The sequence below is a fragment of the Solea solea genome, chromosome 11 (genome assembly GCF_958295425.1).
Source record: "Solea solea chromosome 11, fSolSol10.1, whole genome shotgun sequence".
Lineage (NCBI taxonomy): Eukaryota > Metazoa > Chordata > Actinopteri > Pleuronectiformes > Soleidae > Solea > Solea solea.
The window spans coordinates 22854005-22873173 of NC_081144.1; the positions used below are offsets into that span (position 1 = coordinate 22854005).

At 40.1% G+C, this 19169-nt stretch overlaps 1 protein-coding gene across 5 annotated transcripts; it reads left to right on the plus strand.

The window, feature by feature from the left end:
• The first annotated feature begins 1935 nt into the window (after positions 1–1935).
• LOC131468736 (glutathione hydrolase 7) lies at positions 1936–18754 on the plus strand. Of its 5 annotated transcripts, none has more exons than XM_058643280.1 (17): positions 1936–2156; positions 4851–5017; positions 5138–5389; positions 6017–6240; positions 7440–7591; positions 7691–7808; positions 8479–8546; positions 9696–9769; positions 9865–10058; positions 13768–13855; positions 13988–14115; positions 14195–14283; positions 14379–14531; positions 14849–14963; positions 15043–15180; positions 16179–16278; positions 17403–18754. In XM_058643280.1, exons 3-17 carry the CDS (start codon positions 5167–5169, stop codon positions 17573–17575), a joined length of 2037 nt encoding a protein of 678 aa, XP_058499263.1. In that variant the 5' UTR covers positions 1936–2156; positions 4851–5017; positions 5138–5166; the 3' UTR covers positions 17576–18754. The 5 variants fall into 5 exon arrangements, with proteins under 5 accessions (XP_058499263.1, XP_058499264.1, XP_058499265.1 ...); XM_058643281.1 differs by having other exon boundaries at positions 1936–2136; XM_058643282.1 differs by lacking the exon at positions 1936–2156 and adding an exon at positions 3003–3081.
• Positions 18755–19169: the final 415 nt, after the last annotated feature.

Genomic DNA, 19169 nt, shown 5'->3' on the forward strand with positions numbered 1-19169 from the left:
GACCTATGACATGAGAGATGTGTGAAAAAGGATGAGGCAGGATACAAAATAGTTTATATTATATTTAAAAAAAAGAAAAAGATTAATGTATGAGAAAAACACAATAGAATATGCTTGTATTTTCCCCGTGATAGGTATTGGAACATTTCTCCACCGTTCGGATGTTCAATGAAGTGCTGAATGTCTGGGGCTTTCATCTGTTTTTGTTGTGCCCTGAAATAATGGCAGCTTTTAAACACTTGGGTTTTTTGTTTTCACCCATGTTACGTCTGAACTAGCACAGCCACCCGTGAAAATATATAGAGGCATATAAAAAAATGTTGGTGTATCTATCTATGGTGATTGTGCCTTTCACTAACTCTGCATGGTTTTTGTGATGTATGGACTTTTCCATCCCCACGGTGGGCGAGTTGTCCACCGACAGGCAAGACTATGCAAGAGTCAGCGGATGGCTTTTTATCCAGCATCCATTCAGAAAACACAGGCACCCGCCAAAAACAACAACAACAACAACAACAACAATAATAAACACTCAGGTTAACGCCTGAATCTTGTGTCATTATTTCCATCACGCAGGACACACAGGATTATAGTTTAGAGTAGAGACTGAGTTCTGTTCTCCAGAGTATTCAGAACATTACTTTCAGCTAGAAAGGTGACTTTTTTTTGGCGTTAAAGGGCCACTTCACGCCAAAAAAATACAGTTTTTTTTGTCCTAATGTTCAGCGATAAATGTGTTATTTCAACATCAGACAGTGGATCTGAGACACATGTCAGAGTGGAGGCAGTTGGGATTTTTATTAAATTAACAAAAGGTCGACGTCAAAGTCACTTCCTGAAAATAAAATAAAATCCCTACGCCGCTCTTCAATGTGTTTCTGTCAGTTAGAAAGTAAGTTTTTTTATTTTATTATTTATTCATTTGATTTCTTCCAGATCTTTGACTCATAAAACTTGACCGAAACACAGTAAAGAGCAGTGTATTGCTTTTATTTGATTTTATTGTAAAGGAATTTTTTATTTTTATTTTTTTTTCCATCCCAGCTCCCTCTGTCGTTGTGGGAAGGATGAGACATGTCTCTCAGACGCACTGTCTGATGATCGAATGACAACTTTATCTCTTGCCTTTTATTTATTCTGTACAGCACTTTATTTTCAGCACCATTGTGGTTTGTTTAAAGTGCTTAACAAATAAAGTTGGACTGGATTGGATCTCTGGAAATTAGTTAAAAAAAAGTGAAGTGGCCCTTTAACTTGTCAATGTGATGTTAAAACTGGGTTACTTTTATGTTGGTGCCTTAAAAATGTTGCCGTTGCCTCCATCTGTCATGACATAAAACATATAACTTCCAGTTAAAAGTGTAAACGATTTTAGTCAAACTAAGACAGTAATCCGGTCATGTAAACACGTTAGTTCGACTAAAATCGAGTTAGTCTTAGTCGCCGCATGCGTGAAGATCCAGTAAAATAGAAGCACTAAAGCTTAAAATGGAACACAAGCTGTACTTGAATTCATTATTGACATCCTTAGAGCTAATAATGCGATTACTTTCTGCATAAAACCAAAGTTGGGTGTGGTAATGCTGTCTAAATATGTGAATAGGTGTGGTTCCACCATTCAAAACATGGACTCGTTTACTGACAGCGGTGAGTGGCTTTTTTCCTTTCCACAGGGCCACACTGACACACATGAAGCAAGGTTTTGAAGAAATAATAATCATTAAACCCATCTTTATATACTTGCAGTTACTTTGTGTACAGGTGACACAAAGGTCTGGATGGTTCTTAACTATTAACAATTAAATTTGAATGAAAAGAATGAAAAGACAGGGGTGATGTCTTTTGGTGGAACCACTTTGTGAGCTTTTATGCCTTTTATTTATTCCGTCTTTTATTTAGCACTTTGGTCCAATGTGCTTGTTTTAAAAATCGTTACAATATAGTTGAATTGGATTGGATAACAGACTTTGAACCTTGTAAAAACATTCAAAAGATTATTTCGATGTCCATGCACTCTTGGTTTAAAAACAACACATTCTGAGGCGCAACATCACCTGTCATCACAACTGCCAATACCGAGCCGTTGATCTGACACTTGAGCTGTCACCGGAGGACGTCACATGCTGGATAAAACTGGTTTGCCTCAGATCCTTACTGTATGTCGCCTTTGTGTGTGTGTGTGTGTGTATTAGATGCAAAAGTCAGGTCGAAGTTACTGGATCGGATGAAAATGCATGCAAAGTCCATCATGATCCAAAAAATCCTATATATCACAGATTGAAAAAAAAATGTAAATATTTGTTACACAGTTGGACAATTATTTCTTTGAAATAGCTTGAAATGGCACAAATGTGTTGTTAACAGTTTCACAGTCTAAAATGACTGAATGACTGATGTCAGTATTGGCAGTTTGTGATATCGGTATCGGTATCAGACACAGTGGTGCCGTGCCATCCCTGTAGAAAAAAGGAAGCATGATATCATGTGTCTTTGAATAGATAGGGCGATCACGTTTAATCCTAAACCCAAAATAAAAATGAACGTAATGTAATCTAATGTTTTGTGGAGTGGAGGAAGTTCACGTCACGGTGCTCTGGTTTCCTCCCACTGTCCAAAAACATGCAGAGGTTCACTGGATACATTATCACGCCCATAAAAGGTGTGAGTGTCAGAGTGAATGGTTGTTTGTCTCTCTGTGTTGTGCCTGCCATGTGGGCATGGACATAAACCACAACTGAGTCAGTGCCATGTCAACATTTTCTCATTACTGTGAGCTCATACAACAGTTGAATAGATCTCGTCCAGGAAAGTTGACAGTTTACATGAAGATGCGAGTTATAATCTGATTAAGCTCAGTCGTGAGTTGGAGTTGGAGTTCAGTTCAGAAAAACCTGCAAATTGTGGCAAGAGTCAAATAATGCAGTGTTCTATTTGCAGCTTGTGTGTGAACATCAAAGCCTGAATAATGTCTTAATAATGTCAATAATTGGAAGAGAGTGAATGTGTCTTTGAATGTTGGCCCTGGGATGGACTGATGCTTGGACTGGTGCCTGGACTGGTGCCTGGACCCGCCTTTCACAAGTGAGTGCATGTGTTGGACCAGTAGTTCCTGTTCTGTCATGTGATACGGTAAGATGAGAATCTCTCCATTCTGGACCTTTAACTCCTCTTTAGCAGGGTTAGATCGACAGTAAACAAAACACTAACTCTCAAACCTGCAGAGTGTGAATAACAAATAAATTATCCACCGATACCGATATTAGTCCCATACAGTCATTTTGTACTGTCTAAACTAAGCTGTTAACAACACATTTGTGTTGATACATCTACCAACTACAGCCATTTCAAGCAACTTTGAAGATCATAATAATTGTCCAACTGTGGAACAAATAAACTGTCCACATTTGTATCTTTCTGATATCCACTCCACAGATTTAATGCTGATTGTTCACAGATATTGTGGAAATTGGAATCAGCACATACTGTACATGACTACATTGTCGAAGTAATGTCTATAATGTAATGAACAACAGGGGCTTATAATCCTGTGGCCTCAGGGAAGTTGATTCTGCAGTGGATCATGGGAGGGACTTCAGGTATACTGCTGTAACTTGTTTACCCAGTTCTACGGTGTAACAAAAATACTAAGAGTTAATAGTAAAACAGAAGTTTCCTACATTTCCTAACTAACAGTGACATGTTTCGTTGACCACAACTGAATAAGTATCAACAATTATTGACATAAAATACCAGAAGCATGTATTTTGAATTTAATCTTACACATAATGAAACTAAGACACAGCAATATTGTGACTTATTCAATTTTAATTCAACGTCAACATTTTCTCATTACACATACACAAGGTTGCACTTATTTATTTTGAATTCAGTCTTTTGACTCACTCACTCACTCACATAATCTTCTAATATTAACCAGATTAAGACAATAGTCTGAATAGATCAAGTTATATAATCTGATTGAGATTATTCATTCCAGTTCAATTCAGTTAAGAAAAAAAACATGCAAATTGTATAATAATGAAGTGTTCTATTTGCAGCGTGTGAACATCAAAGCCTTAATAAGGTCAATATTTGTGTTTATTGGTGCAGTGAACGGGAGACGACTTGATCCGTGCGCGCGCGTGTGTATGCGCGTGTCCACAGCAGCAGTCCGAATTAGAGATGAACTGCGAAGTCCGACTGATATTGGTACAAGACGGAAGGCAGCCAGTAGCCTACTTTCTTTAGTGAATACGTGATATATATACTATATAATACGGATCTTAAAACAACATTTCTACATATATTCTTTATCAAAATCTAATTTAAATTGGGTGTATGGGCAGAGAGATGTTTTTGTCCGCCAGTGCCGGACAAGTCCTACCGGTTGTGCGGCGCTGGAGTTTGAAGCTAACTTCCCTGTATGTGTGTGTGTGTGTATCAGTGATGGCGGTGTGACGACGATGGACGGGAGCTGAAGTAGTCTGCTGCCCTCACCTCATCCGGGTTAAATTCTAAACAAACCCAGACCAGAGTGTTTTTTTTTATTTGACCACGACAACAGTGAGTAGCAGTGAATTCGCTTTTGAGCTCTTTTAGCCGTCTGGCGCGGCGAAGGAACGCGATATTGCAGATAGATAGCGCCTCGGGGTTGACTCTGTGTTCGAGCTTCATTCCGTACAACCGCCGCACATAACACGAGAAAAGAGCCGTTTCAGGCATGTGGAGGGGCCGTGTTAATATTTACTTTGAATGTAATGCTCCCAAAGGTTAATAGCCTAGATGCGGATACAACACACATGATGAGAAACCTGCTTGCTCAAGGTAACTTGCTGTGTTTTCGTCTGCAGGCGCATATGAGTGGGAAAAAATGCACCATCATCATCTGAGCTGCAGACGAGAAGAAGAAGCACCTGCAGTGCCGATTTGTTGAAGGGAGTCGTTCAGCAAGTGCCACACAAGAGGACTACAACTCCCAGCAGCAGGAAGAGGATGATGACGTAATGTGATATTAAAGGTAATTCATCAGCACAGCCGCATCTGTGGTGCATTCAGGTACATTTCCATCTGAATGGCAGATGTGTGGCTCACTGTGGGGGTGTGAATGTCCTCCTCCTCCTCCTCCTCCTTCCTTCAGCTCCCACAAGACAGAGGCAGTATTTCACCATGCACAGTCCTGCTCCAGATATCATGGCAGGATACCCGAGTGGATCTTTGGTGGCGGACAAAGATGCAAATCCGGAGACGACCCTAGGAAGTGCCTACTCTCCCGTGGACTACATGAGCATCACCAGCTTCCCCAGGCTCCCAGAGGACGATGTGACGTCCGGGGAGAACACCCTTAAATCCCGCAAAGATGATGACAATGTCCTGAGTGAGCAGGATACGGGTCAGTCACAAACGTCTTCCTACATAACATCTGCCACTACAGTTGTCTTCAAAAAAAATATTGCAGTATTACTTGGAAATGTACTTGACTGGGGTTTTCTTAAAATTGTCAGCTTGTCGATTATTCTCTCGATTAATCAGTTAATTGTTTGGCCCCTAATCCCCTTGAATTCCACACCTCGAAAGGAGGCCTCTCTAATGTCTGGGTTTGTCCACAAACCAAAGATGATTCAGTTTGAATGATTTCTTTATTATACGGAGCAAAGAAACCAGAAAATATTCACATTTAAGAAGCTGGAAATCTTTTATCAAAATAGTTTAGTTTAATTGAGTAATCGATTAATCTTTGCAGTCTTAGTGGTCTCCTTTTAAGGACGAACCAGCGTCTGTCTGTCTAGCTTAGCAGATTTCTTTATTTACAAAAAATACACTCATCTCATCCCTCATCTTATCATTTCAGTCCTTATGTAAACTCCGTAGTTGACACTCTGAGGTCTATATGTTAGCATATTTTTTGGAGATTAGAGTTTTCGCTGGAGTTTGTTCTTTGGTCGTTCAAAGTTATGGTTGCCTTGCTCTTCCCTGTTTAGTCCTGAGGCTTTTATGTTTTGTGCTGTATGTCACACAGACCCAGATCTGTTCCTGAATTCAGCTCGCCTCCAACGTCTCCCCTCTTCGGCCTCGGACCTGGCCAGCCATGATGTGTCTCTGCAGGAGACCAACAGAGACCCCTTTAAAGAAGACTGCGCTTGCCAGCGAGATGGACTGACCGTCATCATCACGGCGTGTCTCACTTTCGCCACAGGAGTCACTGTGGCTCTCATCATGCAGATCTACTTTGGAGACCCACAGGTTAGAGGCTTGCGTATCTTTCTAGAGTTGTGAGGATGCATTTTGGATCAAAGTCATCGTTATGAAGCCACCTTATGTTATTGTTAGGACATTGTTAGGACTGTAGCTGGTCCTCTCTGTGTCAAAGGGTTCATTTAAGGTCTAAATTGTCAGGGTATAAACTAACTGTAGAAAAAAAGACAAATTTTTATTAAGATGAGACTTAATGCAAAGTTTTGAATCAATCTTATTTCTCTTGATATATATATATATATATATATATATATAATGTGTGTCTTATAAATGGGCTCTGGGACGAGTCATTCACCCTTTTGTGGGTTTGGCTAATTCAAAATAGTGAAAACAAGGGGGGTGTTCTCTGAAGACACGCTGTTACCTGTGAAACACGGGTGCTCTGAAAACACCCGCATTAGCACTTGGCACTTTCCTCCTGATGAAATTAACATGGCAAAAAATTTAATATTCTTATGTTGAAGGTTAAATTTTATGTAACCGATTGGTTAATAATAAATCGGTCAGTTTTTCTCATACCTACTGTTGCTGACTTTTGTTCTCTGTTGAAGTAATATCACTTGATCAAGCCTATTCTAACATTCCACGTTACAAAATAAGTTATTAAAGTATGTATGATTCGTGCTGATATCGGTATTGGCCAATACTCAAGACTGCAATATCGGTATCGTATTGGAAGTGAAAAAGTTGTATCGGGACATCCCTGATAACATTCTTTAAAGTAACACAACATAGGACTTGCTCTTGGTGTCCCCTTACAGTTGGTAAACAGTATAGTTTGTTATGTCCTGGTAACGTGGACTAGGCAGTGAAGCAGTTCTTCTAATGTACCATGTAACCATGTCTTCAGACCTGGTACAGTAGTATACAATTTTATACATTGTATGCAAATGTGTTTACACGAAAAACAAACCCCTCAAAAAACAACAGAAGAACAACAGAGCTTTGGTTTGCTGGTTCAGCCCGGCTCATATAACCTATTGCTCACTGTATGCATATATTTTTTCATCACTTTAAAGGGACTATTAGTATATAGAAATGTGTGTTGTCTTGTAACCATGTTGCAACAGTGTTTCTCTTCTCAGATGATTATAGGATTAAAGGTGACCTCACAGGTTTCCTCCCACACATCTCTGACTCCGCTTAGAGGCATTTTTAACAGCTTCCGTCTTCTCTGTTCATGCAAGGTCTTTAACCAGGGAGCAGTGGTGACGGACGCAGCTCGGTGTACGTCCCTTGGCTTCAGCGTTTTGGAGAAGCAGGGCTCCAGTGTTGACGCTGCCATCACTGCTGCCCTCTGTTTGGGAATCGTGCACCCTCACACCTCTGGGATAGGAGGGTGAGTGCTTAAAAAAAAAAAACCTACACAAGACTCTCACAGAGGATTTTTGAGTTCTCTGAGAAACTAACTTGACTTTCTGTGCATGTTTTTATACAGTGGTGGCGTAATGCTGGTGCATGACATCCGTAAGAATGAGACGAGAGTCATCGATTTCAGAGAGATGGCACCGTCTGCCCTCCACGAGGAGATGATGCAGACAAACCTCCATCAGAATGTAGGGCATTTTTCTGGAATGCTGTTTTCCTCAACACACACGCACACATTGTTATTTAACATTTCAAGATGGCAACACGTAATCAGTTACCCTGTGTAAATTTCCCTCAGGATCAATAAAGTCTATCTGTCTATCTATCTATCTATCTATCTATCTATCTATCCACAGACAAGCATATAGAGTACATACAGGGTTCCCATGGGTCCTTGAAATCCTTGAAATAGACATGAATCAACAAAACCTTTCAACAACTTCTCACCTTTGATGTGTCTCGTACAAATTGGCGCATTTCTTATGTCGGTACGGCAAACACGCTCGGACGAATTTGCTCATTTATGTAGGGTGCAAATCGGACACCAACATGGCCTGTTGAGTTGAGGCCATGGTCGACTTTTTTGTCTATAATGTCTTCCCACCAAGTTTGGGGAAATTCTGTGGAACTCAATTTCGCCTCTTTTTTCACCTTAGGGGGCACTACAGAGCCCTTGAGCAACGCACTGGTATGGGAACTATGCCAATATCGCATTTTCGCCACTCCTGACCTCCATGCCAAGTTTCAGGGGTTTTTATGCACGATAAAGCCACGGATATAACAATAATCTGAAGAATAACAACAGGTTCATTATGATTGTGCACTGAAGTAAACACTTGTGTTGTCGTTTTTTTTCAGCCTGGCTTGTTGGTGGGCGTACCGGGCATGCTCAGTGGGCTGCAGCAGGCTCACCAGCTCTATGGCAGGTAGGTTCCATCATCTTTCTTATTTTTTTTCCCCCCCTTCATTTCGCTCGTTGCTTTTGATGCAAAATAATAACGAAGGCTATAATAATCTCTGAAAAGCCAGTTGTTGTGTCAGTGTGTGAAGCAGTGAGAGGATCATCAGCTGTGTTACACAAAAGCAGGTTGTTGTTTTTTTTAACCACAGTGTTGGGCTGCAATTACTCTCATGCTGTGTTATTATCCCTGTCCTAATGCTTCAGCTGCTGGAGGATGTTACAACAACTCTCTCACTGACTTTATCCTCTACATTTACATCGATACAGTCTTATGCCGGCCTGTTCAGGGCTCGTACGGGTTCTTGAATTTAGGGTAAAGGGTTTGAAAATGCTTGAAAGTGTGACTATATATAGCTATTTTACAACAAATAGCTATCTGACGTAATAGTTTGCTTATTGGATGGAGACCGCTCTGCCTGCACCTCACTTGCTTGTGTGATTGTGTGGAAATATTCACCAGACTTGTGGTTGTTTTAAACATAATAAATGATTTAAAATAATAATCATTTTACAAGCAAGTATGTATGTATCACGATTAATCAAGTATTTGATGTTTTCAAAATGTCCACCAAAACAAAATGATTCTGTTTTAATAATTTCTTTGTTATATGAAAATAATAACCTTTAAGAAGCAAAAAACCCATTTAAACCAATAATGGATTATAAAATTAGTTGACAATTAATATAGCAGTTGTTGCAGCCCTGTTATATATACTATATACTACAGCTCTAAGTTGCTAGAAAAGCATGACAATTTACCTTGAAAGTGCTTAAAAAGTTTAGTTTAAACGCTGAAAAAGTAAGAATTTACAAATCCAAGTTGCAGTTTGCACCAACGCAATGAAATGTTTCTCTTTTTGCTTCTGTTATTTTAGACCAGTAAAATAATGTACATAAATGTGTTGTTATCCTTGCATTAGATTTCAGTAGTTGATATTTTGATGGCATAACTTGATAATGTTTTAAATATATCTCACAGGAAATATTAGAAACATCTTGAGTTACCGCATTTTATTGTTGCGGTTAGAAAAATTGCATTTCCATCTTATTTTCTTCACATTTCTTCACAGCTAAGTGAATGTGTTAAACCTTGATGACCTCTAATTTCCCCCAGAATGCCGTGGAAGGATTTGGTTACCATGGCAGCAGATGTGGCCAGAGATGGATTTAATGTGACTCAAGACTTGGGTAAGCCTCGTGTCATGTGGTAAATTGTTGTTCCTCAGCAGCCTGAAGTTGAGCTCTTCTTTCGTATTCTTCTTTCCGTCTTTTCCTCTCCACAGCTGGATCTCTGGCTAAAGTTAAGGACCAAAACATCTCGGATGCGTTCCGCGCGCTGTTCCTCCCCAACGGCCAGGCCTTGCTCCCCGGACTGTTTACCAGGCGTCTTGATTTGGCGTCCGTTTTGGATGCCGTCGCAGTTAACGGGATATCGGAGTTCTACAGTGGAAACCTGACGCAGGAGATGGTGGCTGCGGTGAATATTAACATTTCTTAAATCTTAAATCCGGACATTTTGTCATGGCTGTGGTGATAATTCACTTTCTATTCACTGTTCTATTGTGATCACAATCGTGTGGACTGAAACTATACGTGTATATATGCATGTATATTTATTAGGGATGCACCAAAATGAAAAGTGTTGGCCGAAACCGAAACACCGAAAGATTATGCCAATTCTGTACCATTGTTTTTTTTAATCTAATTTTGTAGTCATGGGTGGGACTGTGTGTCCTTACCTCACTAAAGTCAAGGCATTCCAATTATATAGATAAATATTCATGTGTCAAAGAATAAATCACTTAAGAAACTATGAATATATTTAGGAGGATCTCCCGCTGTGTGCTTCTCCGTCTCCAAGCGGGCTCTTCGTATCCAATGCAGCCTGGATCATTTCTCTACACATCCACTTTATCCCCACATCCAAGTCACGTCATCTTTATGACGAGGATGGAGTACAGTCATGATGAAGTGCAGGGGATCCGAGTAGATCTCAGTAAAACGCGTTGACAGACTCTTAAGAGCGCACTTTTCACTTTTCGTTGTTTTCACCCCGTGCTCCGTCTCAACCTCTTCGTGTAGAACTTAGTGCTGCAATTACGGGAATAACGACTCTTTAGTTAACTGCTCAAAGGCGGCGAGAAGAGAGAGGGAATGTTCTCCGGTGTGAAGTGAATGTCACCGGGAGTTCGTTATCTGCGCTGTATGCAGCTGAGTTTCTCTTTTGTGCAAAGAGACTTTCCAGCATTTAATAGATGCTGTTGTACCGTGTAGTCGCATCTTACTGGTGTTTCAAACTGATCTTGGACAGACTCTAAGCCAGGGGTGGCCAACCACTCAGAGACTAAGAGCCACATTTTTTATGGTGTTACTGCAAAGAGCCACATCATACGCACGGGCACACATGAACATCCCCCCCATCCCTGTCCCTCACACACACAGACAGACCTCTGCTCAGCCAGATTTACTGTAAATGTCACACACCAACGACATGACAGCATGGCTTGCCATTTTGTTCAACAAAAAAATAGAATAGAATGCGTTTATTGTCATTGCATTAAAATACAACAAAATTGAAGCGCTGCTCCAGTAAAGTGCTTAGCCACACATAAAAACAACAATCAGCATAAACATGTCATTCACACAATCAAACACACATTACAAATATAAATAGTAGCAGTGTTAAAAAAAAGGATAAATAACCAATAATAAAAGTGCAGTGCCTCGATTAACGTGAATTCTCGTGATTTTTGTGACCGTTTAACTCTCCCATGCTGTTAAAAACCTGTGTTTCATCTTTGTATTTTCGTTTTGCTGTGCATTTTTTCCCTGACATTTCCTGTGCGAACTTGACACAAATTGTTTACTGAACAATGAGGTTTTCCCTCGTGCATGTGCGCGTTTGATATTGAATTAAGGCGAACATAGGTACACATACATGAAAAAAAAAACACAAACTCAAGAGCCGTATGAAACTAGGCAAAGAGCCGCATGCGGCTCGGGAGCCACAGGTTGGCCAGACCTGCTCTAAGCGTATAGACAAGCGAGTGCTGGCCGCAGTTTTTGAATGCGTCATCACAACATCCTGTCTCGGTCATTTTGTTCCGGTGATAAAACTGAAAATGCTTTTTTTGGCCATTTTCGGCCGATATATGTACATATCTATCTATCTATCTATGTGTGTATATATATGTATGTATGTACAGTTGAGGCCAAAATTATTAGCCCCCCTTGTGAAATTAGACAAAACTCTTTATTTTTCTCTGGAAATGACCATTAACAACAAGTGTTTGTATTGCATTTGTTTCCAAAATAACAAATACAAAATGTCCAGTAAGTTTGATTAGAATATTTTATTGATACACTGAATTGAAACAAGAAAGGGCAAAAATGAGACGTCCAAAATTATTAGCCCCCTGGCCATTAATAGTCAATAGTGTACCCTTTCTGAGCCACAACTGACAACAACCTCTTAAAGTAGTTCTTTACTAGGTTGGCACAGGTCTCCTGAGGGATTTTGGCCTATTCTTTCATTGCAATTTGTTCCAGCTGGTCCAAATTGTGTGGTTTCTGAGCATGGACATTCACCTTGAGCACCCGCCACAGATTCTCAATAGGATTGAGGTCTGGGCTCTGTGCAGGCCACTCCAGGACCTTGGTTTTTGTATCCTTAATGAACTGTTGAACCAATTTCGATGTGTGCTTCGGGTCATTGTCTTGTTGGAAGACCCAGTGACGACCTATGGATAGACTACGAGCAGATTTCTGCATATTATTCGTCAAAATGTCAACATAATTTTCTTTTTTCATGATGTCATGCACCCGAACAAGGCTCCCTGTGCCCAAGGCTGCAAAACAGCCCCACAGCATGATGCTCCCACCACCATGTTTAACTGTGGGAACAGTGTTCTTTGGTTTGAAGGTCTCTCCCTTTCTTTGCCAAACATACGCCACATCCAGTTTAGTCTCATCAGACCAAAGCACAGACTTCCAAAACTCATCTTTACCTTTCAAATGTTCACGGGCAAACTTCAGTCTTGCTGTGATGTGCCGCTCTTTGAGTAAAGGGGTTCTTCTCGGACGATGGCCGTGAAGCCCACCACGATGAAGAGCCCTCACAACTGTTTCCTTGTAATATCAACTCCAGAAGAGGCCAGGTCAGCAACAATCATCTTGGCAGATGTCCGGGGGTTCTTGCTGACATCTCTGACGATTTTCCATAGTTTTTCTCTCCAGAGTTCTTGAAATCTTGCGCTTACGACCATGCCCAGGTTAGTTACTTACTGAATTTGTCTCCTTGTACTTGGCAATGATGCAATGTACAGCGGTTCTAGACACTGTGAAACGCTTGGAAATGGCAATATAACCTTCCCCCTCCTCCTGAGCCTCCACTATCTTCTTTCTGAGCTCAAAACTGATTTCCTTTGTCTTTGGCATGATGAGTAAAAGTAATCCCTCTCAATGTGCACGTGTGCCCTGTTCCTTGGATTCCTTTTATGCTGATTGAATGCTCAGGTGTTGTCAGGAAGCCAGTTGACTGCACAGGTGTGGTTTGAAACCTGATTGGTTAATTAGGTTTGTTTTGAAAATAAAAATTCATATGGGGCTAATATTTTTGACCACCCCATTTTTCACTATATTTGATATAAAGCAAGCCAAAAAAAAAATATTTTATATCCAAAATGTACCAAAAGCTACTAAAGGCACTGGTGAATGTTTGATTATATCAAGTTTTATCAATGCTGCAAACATTGGGAAGAATTTTAGGAAAATGTTCCATAATTCCTGGGGGGCTAATAATTTTGGCCTCAACTGTATATATATATATATATATATACACAGTGGGGCAAAATAGTATTTAGTCAGCCACCGATTGTGCAAGTTCACCCACTTGATTATGTGATAAACGCTGTGTGAAGTGGGGAAAAAATATGTGCCAGTACGTATGTCCATGGATATTACTAAACCATTAAACACTAAATTATGAAAATCGTCAGTAAATAAAAGATAATGGAGGATTTTAGTGATGTTCACAAAATCTATTTATTTAAATATTTAGTCCATATTAAGATAACTAAAAGCCGGGGGAAACACGCCATAATAGTAGTTCACAATCAAAGGGCACGAATATTTCAGTGGTTTAATTTCCCTGTCAGTGACGGGATAACTTCCTGCATTTTTAATAGGTGCAAGCAAAAGGCGGAGTTCTCACAGACAATGACTTTGGAAACTACACCACGGTCATACAGCAGCCAGCAGAGGTCACCTATCAGGGTAATTTTTGATTTGATTTCATCCCATGTTTTCTGCAGTTCTGTTTCTGTGTATTTTATTGCATTTCATTTAGTCTTAAAAAGAAAAAACCCATGAAAATGATCATTCTGGTTTTGTTGGGTGATTTTGAAGGACATCACGTGATGACGGCTCCGCCTCCACACGCAGGCGTCTCCGTGATCACTGCTCTCAACATCCTGGAGGGTTACAACATCACCAGCCAGGTGCCCAGGAACAGCACCTACCACTGGATTGCAGAGGTAGTGCACCATCTCTGCTTCCCTGACTGTCAACACTGTGTGTGTGTGTGTGTGTGTTAATGTTGTGTTACTTTACAAGGCTGTGAAGATAGCTTTGGCTCTTGCTAGTGGACTGGGTGACCCCTTGTATGATGCCTCTGTGTCAGAGACTTTCACCAAGATGCAGAGGTAGAGGACATTCATTTGTTCTTACATATCCTTCTCAAGTCCGTGAGGAGTTTTTATTGAGCCCTGCACTTCTTTTTTTAATTCTTATTTCCTAGCAAAACACAGGCTGCCCTGCTCCGCCAGATGATCAGTGACTCTCAGGCGTTCCCTGCTGACCACTACACTCCTTCATTTACCTTGGAGGAAGGTGCAGCAGCTGCACAGGTCATGGTCATGGGTCCAGACGACTACATCGTGTCATTCATGAGGTATGACTGCGTGTGTGCTTTTAGTTTTATTTCTGCTGCTGCTGCTGCTGTTTGTCTTGGCCAGGTCTCCCTTTATAAAAGACATTCTTAATCTCAGTGGGAATTTAAATATATTGCTCACTGCCTGATCAAGCAGAACTTCTTTCATCCTTCTTTCGGCGAATCATCTGCCTTCATCTTGTCCTTTCCCTCATGTCCTCCTTCACAACATCCATGAACCTTCTCTGTGGTCTTCCTCTTTTCCTCCATCTTCAACTTCTCCTAAAAATTGAGAATTGTTTTAATATTGTTTTTCTCGTCGTCGTTGGCTTTTATAGCTCTTTAAACAAACCATTTGGCAGCGGGATCATAACTGCCTCGGGAATCTTGTTGAACAGCCAGATACTGGACTTCTCCTGGCCAAACAAAACACAGAGTTCATCACCAAATCCGGTAATTTCACCTCCTTTTTCGAGTCTCCCACTGAAAGATGAGTTATGTCATTTTTATTTGGTACTCGTGTCTGCTCCAGCACAACAGAATCCAGCCTGGGAAGAGGCCCATGTCCTTCCTGATGCCCACAGCAGTGAGGCCAGCCGTGGGTTTATGTGGCACATACGTGGCCGTCGGATCGTCTAATGGAGAGAAAGCTCTCAGTGGCATCACACAGGTAAAATACTGGATCAAGTACAAACATCACTGATCTAGTGCTGTCAGTTAAACGCGTTATTAACGGCATCAATTATTTTATTTTTTTTCAAAATTCTCCTCTTCGGCCAAGATTCGGACAAACGATTGGCCGAAGAGGAGACCTGCGTATCTGTGCTCGATTGCTCTTCCTTTACTAGTACCCGGATGTCTGTCACAGTAAATTGAATTTGAATTGTGAGAACTTGAATTTTTCCAATGCGATGATTCAAATTAAACAATACAAATTCAAATTCAGTTTTTTTTTAATGCAATTATTCCAGTTGAGCAATTTAAATTCAAATACAAATGATTCAAATTGAGTTTCTGTGGCACATATTTCAGCACATAGACGAGGGCTCAAACCAGTGCACTCATCCCGAGGTTCCATGCATTTTAAGGATTTTCAGTGTGAATGCAGATATCAGATATGGGTCACTTTTGAAAGACAATGTAAGCAGATCCTGCAAAGAAAGTCAGATGTAGGCAACATATCAGAATTGACCTGCAGTGTGAATGCAGCCTCAGATTATCCTGCAGCCACAGTGGATGGATGGACTTTTTTGTGTTCGATACCTGAAGTATCTACGATATCGTTCCGATACCTTTTAAACCACGGAGCTGTTAAAAACACATTTGTGCTCATGCATTTACCACCTACAGCCATTTCAAGCTATTTCGAAGACCTAATTCTCCCACTGTGTCTCTCCAATAAAGAAGAAATAAGCAGCCCACAACATGACTCCGCTAAACTGATACCAAGTATCCCTATTTGTCATATTCACTGTATTTATTTTTATTAATTTCATTCATATTTAGCCAGTGTTTTGCCATGAAACTCATCTTTAATCTTAAAACACACAGTTCAATCAGTCACGCGGAGTTATGGCTTTTCTAAGTGACAGTGGAAAAGAAACGAGGATTCTGTTTCCCTGGCGTATTCCCTGTATTCACATCAAACGTCTTCTGTCTTGTTCACAGGTGCTGATGAATGTTCTGTCGTCGCGTAAAAACATGAGTGACAGTTTAGCGTACGGCAGACTCCACCCACAGTTGCGGCCCAACACCCTCCTGGTGGACTGTGAGTTAAATCAGTTTTATAGTTTTGTGCAGATTGACTGTTTTTTGACTCGCTTCCTGCGATCATGTGTCATCAGATTAGTTTTGACATTGATGGATTGATTGATATTGAAGGGAAGTAGAGAAACTGCAAGGGCGTTTGTTTTCATCAAAAACACAGTAGGATTATCATGGTACAACGTAATGTTACACTTCCCCTGTGCTGGGTTTTATTTTGTTGGAGGAAGCTAAAAACTGTCATTGACTACAGTATAACTACTCCAAATTCTGCTCTGTTTTTGGGACAAACGGAACCTGAATGAATTAATTGTCTTAGATTTTTTTTCATCTCTGTGGACAGCATCACAGTGACGGTGGGGTTCGTGACTGAGGCACAAATATATGAACCCAAAATAGAAGCTTGTATTTCATATTTTGATTTTGAAACATTTAGTTGTTTTAATTATGCTTTAATCAATTCCATACGGTTCAACAATACGATAGTATGAAAAACAAAATAACATTTATTAATATAAGATCAAATTCCCTTTTTTTTTTATTTTAAATAGTTTTTTTTTTGGCTAATCTCGATTTTTTTTTTAATTAAAATTGAAAAGCGTGTGTCCCTCCAAGAATATCTTCGTCACTCTGTCGCAAAAACCGCCCTCTGTGTAGAAGAAGAGCACACAACAACACCTGTTACCCATTGTGCCTACGAGGCTCAGCACTGCCCCCTATCAGTGCGGCACGGTACTTTCTACCTCACCCTGTGCATTTTCCCTGCGCATTTACGGCCGATCAGAAAGACTAAATGGGTCACACACATTGATTAAATATATTAGACAGGCTGTGGAACGTCAGCATGTGTAGTACATGTATAATCAAACGATACATAATATAAATTGTAATAGAGGCAGCAATGGGCATGCATACAGCTCATCGCTGCCTCACCTCACCACTATCCCGTGTATTTCAACAGGAAATGAGTAAATTCAGCGATTTTTGACCATAGAAATGTTGAAGTCGTACAGAAAACTCATTTATAGAACAAATTGACAAATTGATTTTCTTTTATCATTGTTTGCATTATACTCGTCATGATGACCTAACCTCTCACCTTCTTTCTCCCTCCCTCCCTCCCTGCAGCTGAGTTTCTAGATGAAGACGTGGAGCAGCTGAAGGCCAAAGGTCACAACGTAGAGAGGACAGATGTTCTCTCACTGGTGGAAGGAACACGCAGAACAAACGACCTCATCATTGGTGTGAAGGACCCCCGTAGCACGGATGCCTCTGCCCTTACCATGTCCAACATGCCCTAGTGTGTGTGTGTGTACCTCATGCTCACGTGGGAAAAGTAAGATTAACACCAGGATTGATGAAAATTATTAAACACAATTGAATGCAAAGTACTACTGCTTGACTGAGAAAAACCTTCAACAACAAATCATGCTTTCTTGTGTGAAACTAATGGGGATCCACTGAGGTTGTTAACTTGGGAAAAGTCACAAAATTTGTAGCCGTATGTCACAACTTAAAAGTCACAACTTCAGCCTCAGTCGCAGTGAAGTTAGTGTTAAATCAGATGTTCAGTCAGTTTGTGGACTAAGTCACACACAGAGCAGTTTATTAAATGAATCTGATGCAGTAGTATATACAACTGCGTAAGTATCAGCAGGTTTATGATGGATTTATTAGTTATTATTTTAATATCTTACACTTACATTTCAGGAAGAAAGCACCCTTTAGAGCAGTTGCTGGATTTAAACCATGTCCTGCGCGCCGTCACACTTACACCGAGGCCATTTTCTCTTCCTGCTCTTTACTTGATGTGTGACTGTGGTTTGATGTTGTTGTTTTATCGGTTGCTAATAAAATGCATTATTCACGCAACAGGATCCGCTTCAGTTTAACAGGTGTTGAATATGAGTAATTGTAGCTGAACTGTATTTAAATATATAATTTAAGACATTTGAATTGTTGCATACTGTAATTTAGTTTTTATTTAAAGCTTGTGGCATTTTAGAGTCAGGGTACGTGTTTTTAGAATGGGAATAATTAATTCTTTATAGACGGATTAAATGTAATGTCTATTTTTTTATGAATTCTTTATATTTGTTGGGCTGTTTACATTATTTCTGCTGGTTTCCAACTGCTTTCTTTTAAAATTTCCTATGTGGTGTTGCAAGTTCTTAGTAGTTGTTATATTTTTATAGTAACAACCATCCACTTTTAAGCTTAGTATTGTACTTTATTATTCTTTGAATTGTGTCCAGAATGGCCTATGCTGACTGATGAAATATTTCCTCAACCTTTTTGTGTCTGTTGCTGGGTACTAGTGCAATAATACTGTCCATGCTTGTTTCTTATACCGTAGAGTACCACGCCTTAAGGCAAACATTTGCACAACACCTGATTTTTCATTCCATGTGTATTTGTATTTGATTTTATCACAAATCAGCATTGTCCAAACTCAGTAAATAAAATGTTTTCACACAGGCTTTCACTGGAGATTTTCTACCACTTTTTTCCTTCATACATTTTTTTTAAAATTTGATTCAAGGCTCCAAGCACCAAAATAATGAATTTTATTGTTATCAATCATTTTAAGAAAGTGGGAGCTAGAGCTTAAACGAGCGAAACGAACCATTATTTTCCTAATAGATGAATATCTTGATTGCCTTTCTGCATTGAGTTTGCATGTTCTTCCCATGTGTGCATGTGTTTTTTCCAAAACATGCAAACTGTCTAACTGTCCAGGGTGTGACCCCGTCAACTGAGATTGGCACAGCACCCCTGTGACCCTCCAGTGGAGAATAAAATGGTCATCAAATGTATTTTTCTTTTTTACAAACCAATCTAGTTAATTGTCAGATGAGCAAAGAAACAACTAAGCATCCACAGTTACGTGGAGAG